Source organism: Schistocerca gregaria, chromosome 4, assembly GCF_023897955.1.
Source record: "Schistocerca gregaria isolate iqSchGreg1 chromosome 4, iqSchGreg1.2, whole genome shotgun sequence".
Taxonomy (NCBI): Eukaryota; Metazoa; Arthropoda; class Insecta; order Orthoptera; family Acrididae; genus Schistocerca; species Schistocerca gregaria.
In genome coordinates, this window is record NC_064923.1 from 715,498,203 (window position 1) to 715,507,634 (window position 9,432).

General features: G+C 45.3%; 1 protein-coding gene across 1 annotated transcript in view; it reads right to left on the minus strand.

Moving 5' to 3' along the window:
• LOC126267878 (gustatory and odorant receptor 63a-like) overlaps positions 1-9,208 on the minus strand; it is a 127,820-nt gene extending 118,612 nt beyond the window's left edge. Inside the window, exon 1 of the mRNA XM_049973188.1 lies at positions 9,055-9,208. Within this exon, the coding sequence (XP_049829145.1) occupies positions 9,055-9,208 (154 nt within the window). The remainder of the gene's footprint in view (positions 1-9,054) is intronic.
• Between the last annotated feature and the right edge of the window lie 224 nt (positions 9,209-9,432).

A 9,432-nucleotide genomic window follows, 5' to 3' on the forward strand; every position in this document is an offset into this window, starting at 1 on the left:
ACTAGAAGCCACAGAATCCATCAACCACCGAGCTCATGCTCATTCCAGTGTATGACAGCCACGGTATGCTGGAGTGTTACCCTGTTAACGACGTCCTAGCTGTCAGTACCCAGTATTACAGCAACTTTCCGCTGTATCATCTGCTACGTACACTTTGGCGATAACGTCCGGCACTGTTGGATAAAACAGTCATACTTCATGATAACGCTACAGCCCACACTGCAGACGTCATGAAGGATTGTGGACAGAGGTGCTGGTGAGAAATCCTCCCCCTCCCAACCCTCTCATTAGGACTCAGTCCGTGCGACTTCGACCTCGTCTTACAACAGAAGAAACCGTTGAGTGGAAAGCGATTTGCAAACAGGGGAGATATCCTAATCGACATTTCGGCGATAGGCTGCACACATTATTGACAATACCAATGGCTTTCAACGGCTTCCACATCATCGTTGTTAATGCTGTGTGGATGCATTGTGGGACTCTTTCTCACGACAGTAGTTGATTCTGATTTACTTTTGTTCCATTTGTACTCGGGAACAACTAATTTACACGGAGTTCCAATGGGTCAGAAACCCTATTTTATGTTGGCATTCGGATACACATTGCCTTACAGATTCAATGCACATCGTCGAATTCCTAAATTGTCGGATTATCACAAGATATACCATATTTTCCGTAGCTTATGGAATGAATCTCGTATGTTTTTCTAATTTATTACAACAACAGTGTACAATGATATCATTTTTCAGTGTATTCACCCAGATTTTCAGTGCACTTAGTCCATCGTTGCACAACGTTTCCAATATCTTACATGCATGTCTGAAAGGACAGACACTGTATATGATCCACAACTGTATGAAATAATTGGAAATTATAGTGACATACGAAAAATTGTTCCAGACCAAGACTTAAAACTGATTTCTTACTTTGGCTGTCCATGCATGCTCCCCAGACCGACCCCAACTTTCATATGTCACACTGTGTACATCCTTACAGCGTGAACAGTGTCTGTTCTTTCAGACATGCATACAATCGTTACAGACCTAGACAGGCACACGACGATAACAACACTCGTTTCGATTCCTCGTTGTATCATTCTTACTTTTAGGGGAATCCAAGAAATGTGACTAGCATTAGGTAATGAATTCAGTAGGCTATGATATTAGGATGTAGACATTGTGACATATGGAAGTTTGGAGAGCATGCAAGACAGACGCGGTAGGCGAGAAATCCGGTTTCGAGTTCTGATCCGGCACAAATTTTCACTACTGATTACTAGATCTATTCCTATAAACATATTTTTCGTAGGAGCAGCAAGTCACGAAGGCACACTTCCTTCACCTCATCATTGGAGGTGAATCGGTGATCTCTGAAGTCATACAGGGTGTTTCAAAAATGACCGGTATATTTGAAACGGCAATACAAACTAAATGAGCAGTGATAGAAATACACCGTTTGTTGCAATATGCTTGGGACAACAGTAAATTTTCAGGCGGACAAACTTTCGAAATTACAGTAGTTACAATTGTCAACAACAGATGGCGCTGCGGTCGGGGAAACTCTATAGTGCGATATTTTCCACATATCCACCAATGCGTAGCAATAATATGGCGTAGTCTCTGAATGAAATTACCCGTAACCTTTGACAACGTGTCTAGCGGAATGGCTTCACATGCAGATGAGATCTACTGCTTCAGCTGTTCAATTGTTTCTGGATTCTGGCGGTACACCTGGTCTTTCAAGTGTCCCCACAGAAAGAAGTCACAGGGGTTCATGTCTGGCGAATAGGGAGGCCAATCCACGCCACCTGCTGTATGTTTTGGATAGCCCAAAACAATCACACGTTCATCGAAATATTCATTCAGGAAATTAAAGACATCAGCCGTGCGATGTGGCCGGGCACCATCTTGCATAAACCACGAGGTGTTCGCAGTGTCGTCTAAGGAAGTTTGTACCGCCGCAAATTCACGAAGAATGTCCAGATAGCATGATGCAGTAATCGTTTCGGATCTGAAAAATGGGCCAATGATTCCTTTGGAAGAAATGGCGGCCCAGACCAGTACTTTTTGAGGATGCAGAGACGATGGGACTGCAACATGGGGCTTTTCGGTTCCCCATGTGTGCCAATTCTGTTTATTGACGAAGCCGTCCAGGTAAAAATAAGCTTCGTCAGTAAACCAAATGCTGCCCACATGCATATCACCGTCATCAATCCTGTGCACTATATCGTTAGCGAATGTCTCTCTTGCAGCAATGGTAGCGACGCTGAGGGGTTGCCGCGTTTGAATTTTGTATGGATAGAGATGTAAACTCTGGCGCATGAGACGATACGTAGACGTTGGCGTCATTTGGACCGCAGCTGCAACACGGCGAACGGAAAGCCGAGGCCGCTGTTGGATCACCTGCTGCACTAGCTGCGCGTTGCCCTCTGTGGTTGCTGTACACGGTCGCCCTACCTTTCCAGCACATTCATCCGTCACGTTCCCAGTCGATTGAAATTTTTCAAACAGATCCTTTATTGTATCGCTTTTGGACCTTTGGTTACATTCAACCTCCGTTGAAAATTTCGTCTTGTTGCAGCAACACTGTGTTCTAAAAAATGGTTCAAATGGCTCTGAGCACTATGGACTCAACTGCTGTGGTTATCAGTCCCCTAGAACTTAGAACTACTTAAACCTAACTAACCTCAGGACATCACACACATCCATGCCCGAGGCAGGATTCGAAACTGCGACCGTAGCAGTCGCACGGTTCCGGACTGTGCGCCTAGAACCGCGAGACCACCGCGGCCGGCCACTGTGTTCTAGTTGGTGGAATTCCAACACCAGAAAAATCCTCTGTTCTAAGGAATAAACCATGTTGTCCACAGCACACTTGCACGTTGTGAACAGCACACGCTTACAGCAGAAAGACGACGTACAGAATGGCGCACCCACAGACTGTGTTGTCTTCTATATCTTTCACATCACTTGCAGCGCCATCTGTTGTTGAAAATTGTAACTACTGTAATTTCGAAAGTTTGTCCGCCTGAAAATGTACTGTTGTCCCAAGCATATTGCAACAAACGGCGTATTTCTATCGCTGCTCGTTTAGTTTTTATTGCCGTTTCAAATATACCGGTCATTTTTGAAACACCCTGTATTTAATCGGACCAAACAGTCTAAAATCTGGAAATCTGGCTGGGAGACGTCAGGAATGTACGCAGGATGCTTCAGTGCCTCAAAATGCGTATTATTAAGAGTATGGGTTCAGTTGGGTTGTTTGGGGAAGGAGACCAGACAGCGAGGTCTTCCGTCTCGCTGGATTATGGAAGGTCGGGGAAGGAAGTGAGCCGTGCCCTTTCAAAGGAACCATCCCGGCATTTGTCTGGAGCGATTTAGGGAAATGACGGAAAACCTAAATCAGGATGGCCGGACGCGGGATTGAACCGTCGCCCTCCCGAATGCGAGTCCAGTGTCTAACCATATGAAGAGTATGAACGGCGTGCCTGTCCATGTATGGAGGCATGTTGTCACGTAAAAAACGAACGCCGTTTGACAATAGAGCTCTGCGTCTGCTTCGAATTACGGGGTTCAACACATTACAGACCATTTCACTACACCGTTGACTCTTTACTGTTGACTTCTTTTCCATTCAGTGTCCCAAACTTAGCCCACGAACGTCGTGGTTTGCCGTTTCATACTCAGTCACTGACTTCTCAGATTTCTCTCACGAGGCTTGGTGCTTGTTCGGCCACTTTTCGCTCACTGATGAACTATTCAGTCTACTGGTAAACAATTGGCTGTCGAATAACATTGCCCCCGTATTGTGCTGAAAGTCTCCTATGGATTCCAGCTACTAATACACAGTCGGGTCACGAAAATACCAACAACAAAATGCTGGTACACGTTGTATAAACGGAAACGGGTGCAGGAATGTTTAGTTCGCAAGAGTGCGAAGCAAACCCATGTGACGAGTTGCGGTCTATGGTTCGGTAGTTTTGGTACAGTACATAAGTGATGTAATAATTGGTAGGATTACCGGCAGTATTGTTAACATATGTAGGGGAAGCAACACAAATGAATGTGTGAGAGAGGAAGTGGGAGCCGACAACTTCTTCTTGTTTGTTTGTTTCACACATAATTAGAACCGCACATCATTCAGTGTTAGTCCCTTATGTACTTTATATCCTTACAAAAAATAAACAGCATTTTATAAGTGATAAAAAATTACCTGATCGCGTAACTTATGCGCTTTTATGCAACAAAAGCAACTGTTTTGATGCAAGTACAGTTCACAAGCACAGATATAAAAAATCTCTACAGGTATTATTGCCGGCCGCTGTGGCCGAGCGGTTCTAGGCGCTTCAGTCCGGAACCACGCGGCTGCTACGGTCGGAGGTTAAAATCCTGCCTCGGGCATGGATGTGTGTGATGTCCGTAGGTTAGTTAGGTTTAGGAAGTTCTAAGTTCTAGCGGCCTGATGACCTCGGATGTTAAGTCCCATAGTGCTTAGAGCCATTTGGACCAATTATTATTGTTATTTTTGTACTCAGTAGAACTTCCATTGTCGTGATCAAATGCAAGAGTTTCCTGTTCTTACTGGTAAGTGTAAAGTTGTTTATGAATAACAGAGACATGTTTAATATAAGCTCGACGAACTATTGAAGCGATGTTTGCTATGCCTTTCTTGTTTAAATTACTTCTTTAGGAAATTGCGTTTTCTAAATACTGTTCCTATTTTTAATACAACATCCCTCTGTTTCAAATTACAAACAACCATTTTCGAATAAAAATTGAATTAATCGTTGACAACATCAATTTTGCTATAAATACTGATTAGTTTTAAGTAACAGGATGGTAAGTGTGTAGAACAAAAATGTTCCTAAGGTTACTCGGATATTTATACACTACTGGCCATTAAAATTGCTACACCACGAAGATGACGTGCTACAGACACGAAATTTAACCGACAGGAGGAAGATGCTGTGATATGCAAATGATTAGCTTTTCAGGACATTCACACAAGGTTGGTGCCAATGGTGACACCTACAACGTGCTGACATGAGGCAAGTTTCCAACCGATTTCTCATACACAAATAGCAGTTGACCGGCGTTGCCTGGTGAAAGGTTATCGTTATGCCTCCTGTAAGGAGGAGAAATGTGTACCATCACGTTTTCTGCTTTGATAAAGCTCGGATTGTAGCCTATCGCGACTGCGGTTTATCGTATCGCAACATTGCTGCTCGCGCTGGTCAAGATCCAATGACTGTTAGCAGAATATGTATTCGGTGGGTTTAGGAGGGTAATACGGAACACCGTGCTGGATTCCAATGGACTCGTATCACTAGCAGTCGAGATGACAGGCATCTTATCCGCATGACTGTAACGGATCGTGCAGCCACGTCTCGATCCCTGAGTCAACAGATGGGGACGTTTGCAAGACAACAACCATCTGCACGAACGGTTCGACGACGTTTGCAGCAGCATGGACTATCAGCTCGGAGACCATGGCTGCGGTTACCTTTTAAGCTGCATCACAGACAGGAGCGCATGTGATGGTGTACTCAAAGCATCAAAATAGTCGCATCCGTGTTTGGCGATATCGCGGTGAACGCACATAGTAAGCGTGTATTCGTCATCGCCATGCTGGCGTATCATCCGGCGTGATGGTATGGGGTGCCATTGGTTACACGTCTCGGTCACCTCTTGTTCGCATTTACAAGCCTTTGAACAGTGGACGTTACATTTCAGATGTGTTACGACCTGTGGCTCTACCCTTCATTCGATCCCTGCGAAACCCTACATTTCAGCAGGATAATGCACGACCACATGTTGCAAGTCCTGTACGGGCCTTTCTGGATACAGAAAATGTTCGACTGCTGCCCTGGCTAGCACATTCTCCAGGTCTCTCACCAACTGAAAACGTTTGGTCAATGGTGACCGAGCAACTGGCTTGTCACAATACGCCAGTCACTACTCTTGATGAACTGTGGTATCGTGTTGAAGCTGCATGGGCAGCTGTACCTGTAAATGCCATCCAAGCTCTGTTTGACTCAATGCCCAGGCGTATTAAGGCCGTTATTATGGCCAGAGGTGATTGTTCTGGGTACTGACTTCTCAGGATCTACGCACCCAAATTGCGTGAAAATGTAATCACGTGTCACTTCTAGTATATTTGTCCAATGAATACCCGTTTATCATCTTCATTTCTTCTTGGTGTAGCAATTTTAATGGCCAGTAGTGTATATCCTTACTCAGTTTCTACACGGTTTCCGATTCCGGTTTCTAGGGAAATCGACGAGGGAGAGTCAATAAACAGGTCGCAACCTTCAGTATATTGCATATAGTTTTTTCAGTTCGCGTCTGTACGTGTCTGAAAAGTGGCAGCACATGTCACGTGGAAGGTAGCCGACACACAGTATTCCGCGGCTAATCGTTAATGATCTGCAGTCAGACTAAGATGACAGGTGTACTATGAGTGTGTACCCGACAAGAACAAAGCTGCTTTTGCGTGCAGAGAGACTCTCCGCAGTGCACGCCCATAGCGAAATTCGTCCCTTATATGGTTAGTACCGCATTTCACGGAAATGTATGTTCAGTTGGATACTGAAATTCAGCAAAGGAGAAAAAAGTCAGAAATCAGCAGCACCCTTGGCGCCTTGGTTGTCCAGTGGTGGCACATTGTCTCCCCGTTTAGGTAATTTCGCTACCCTCAGGACATATCGGTCTTGTGGGTTGGAGTGATTTACGGATCCAAATAAGCTTTTTATATCCCGAGAGGCCACTCGTTAGATACGAACACTGCCACAAGAATTCTATTTTGCAGGGTTTTAACGCCTTGTCGAACGATGGTATATGTGTTCAAATTTACAAGGAGTGCATGTTGGAAAGGAAAATAAATTTCAGGTTGATACACGCACGTCTGATATCTCAATCATAGTTTGCGACTTATTTATTGACTCACCCGCGTAGCAAGACATCGATCGCTTATGCAAACAAAGCGATTGATATGAGGTAGGCCCGATAGGTACGCAGCACACCCAAGTTACAGGCATCCCGGTTACGATCTTAACTGTCCGTGGCTATTAGGGAAGCTACCGTAGTCTTCCATTACTTATTTTGGCTCTGAGCACTATAGGACTTAACGTCTATGGTCATCAGTCCCCTAGAACGTAGAACTACTTAAACCGAACCAACCTAAGGACATCACACAACACCCAGCCATCACGAGGCAGAGAGGATCCTCGACCCCGCCGGGAATCGAAACCGGGAACCCGGGCGTGGGAAGCGAGAACGCTACCGCACGACCACGAGATGCGGGCATTACTTATGTCAGTCTGTGATAACCTACGGTAGTTTTACAACACTAGACTGCGCTGAAACCTGCCATAAACGAAAAGAAAAGTGCCATATAGTGTCTGCCGAGCACATTAAACAGTGCTGCCAATATAAAAACGGTTAAACCAGGAATGAAGGCTTTCACGACCGGATGGTACTGTTGTTGATAATTCTTCAGGGTTATATGGCCGTGGTCCACGGAGTTCTTCTATTCCTAATGGCTCGTCCAATACTACGTTGGACATCTTCAGAGGTATGGCTGGTCCTGCTGAGTCCTGCAATCCTGAGTCCTAGGTCGGCAGGACTCAGAAGGACCAGCCATATCTCTGAAGATGCCCAACGTAGTAGTGGACGACACGTTAGGAATAGAAGAATTCCGTGGACCACGGCCATATAACCCGGAAGAATTATCAACAACATTAAACCAGGTGTTCAGATATTGACTATCACCCAGATAGCCACTCGTCCAAGAACTCGCCTAGCCCGACTGTGCTTGGCTTCGGTGATCTGACAGGAAGCGGTGTATGCACCTTGACATGGCCGTTGTTGCCTTCAGCTGGATATGACATATCTATAGAAACTGGTGGACTTGTTCTCACCGAACTGAGGTGAGGTTAGAGAAGGTGTCACCCAGTGATGGTTCCTGGACGTGACTTTTGATCGTTGTATTTACGAATAAACACTGGCTGTTAAGAGACACGCGCAAAATTGATTGGGTGCAATACCGTTAACAGGCCACTGAAGACAAGTCGTGGATTCAGTATTGTGCCACGCCATTGTCATCCCCCTGCCAATTTCTGCTCTGGGGCATATCCATAGTAAGGAACCGTTCGTTATGCAGCAGACACAACTTTGGCAGCTGCAACACCACAGCTGAATAGTTCAGGCGAGCGTAAGTATTGGCCTTCAGGCCAGGCACTTCATTGGTTGATGTGATCATTGGTTCAATGGTAAGCTCAACAAACCATCGCTTAGTCAGTTGTCTTTGAGGTCGGCTTATGCCCCATGAGCCCACTCCACCACTCCATCACTCCGCCACTTTCCACTGGACCATCGCCATCCAGACACAGGTCCAGGTTTCTTACCCAGAAGCCTCTTTCACACTTCCTGGACTGACTGGTTGCAAAACTCGCCTGCAGCCGAACCCAGCCCCTGCACCACTGGACACCCGTCAGCACTTGTCGCCCAACCGGTAGGCCTGAACTTGGCTGCCTACTTCACTACCAGCTTAACAACATTGGCAGGGTGCATTGGCATCTGACACAGCGCCTCTGGACTACTTTTACAATTCAAAATAACTTTCTGCTGAGGCCGACGCTGTGGGTAGCATCTGCTGTTGTTGCCACGACAACTCCCGCCTCTGTGGTCCGTGAGATCCACACCAGACCACGCCTGCAGAACATGTACTCCGTAGATCGACACCGGTCTGCACCAATGCACGAGGGCGTGTATGTGTTGCTGTCTACGCTTATTAGTCCTCTTTTCTGCTGACTAGCGCTTCTACTTGTCGGCCTCATTCTGTTGATGTACCGGACCAACTATTATCCCATCTCTTGGGCTGCTGTCTGGGCAGTCATTCCCCATGTTTACAAATTTTAATCCTATCCACATGGTCCTTCCAATTTGTTTCTCATGTGTTCATCATTTTGTTTACATCTTGTCTTCCAAACTGTAACCTTACTGACACTTTTGTTCTCCTGTCAAACATGACTACTTCTTCGATCTGTCTTAGTACCTTCATTTTCACTGCCATTAACTTTACTTTTATCTTTCATTTTTGCTCTAGCTTCTGTTGTACTTATCACAACAGTATGCACCATAGTTATACATGTTTTATTGTCGTCTGGGTTGTCATAAATTTGTTTCTTCATACAGCCTTTTGCAGGCATCTGGGTACCCTTATGTCTTTGTTTCTTGGTTTTTCACTTTCATGGGTAAGTCTTTATAGGTGGTGAGACCACTCGCCAGATATGTAATGGTCATCGCTTTTCAAGTGGCATACCTCCTGCGAGTACGTCTAATTTATTTCTGATGAGTGGTTTTGATATTATCGCGTTTTTTGACTTTTTAGGTGAGATGTACATGTTATATTGCTTAGCTGTTGTATTGAATT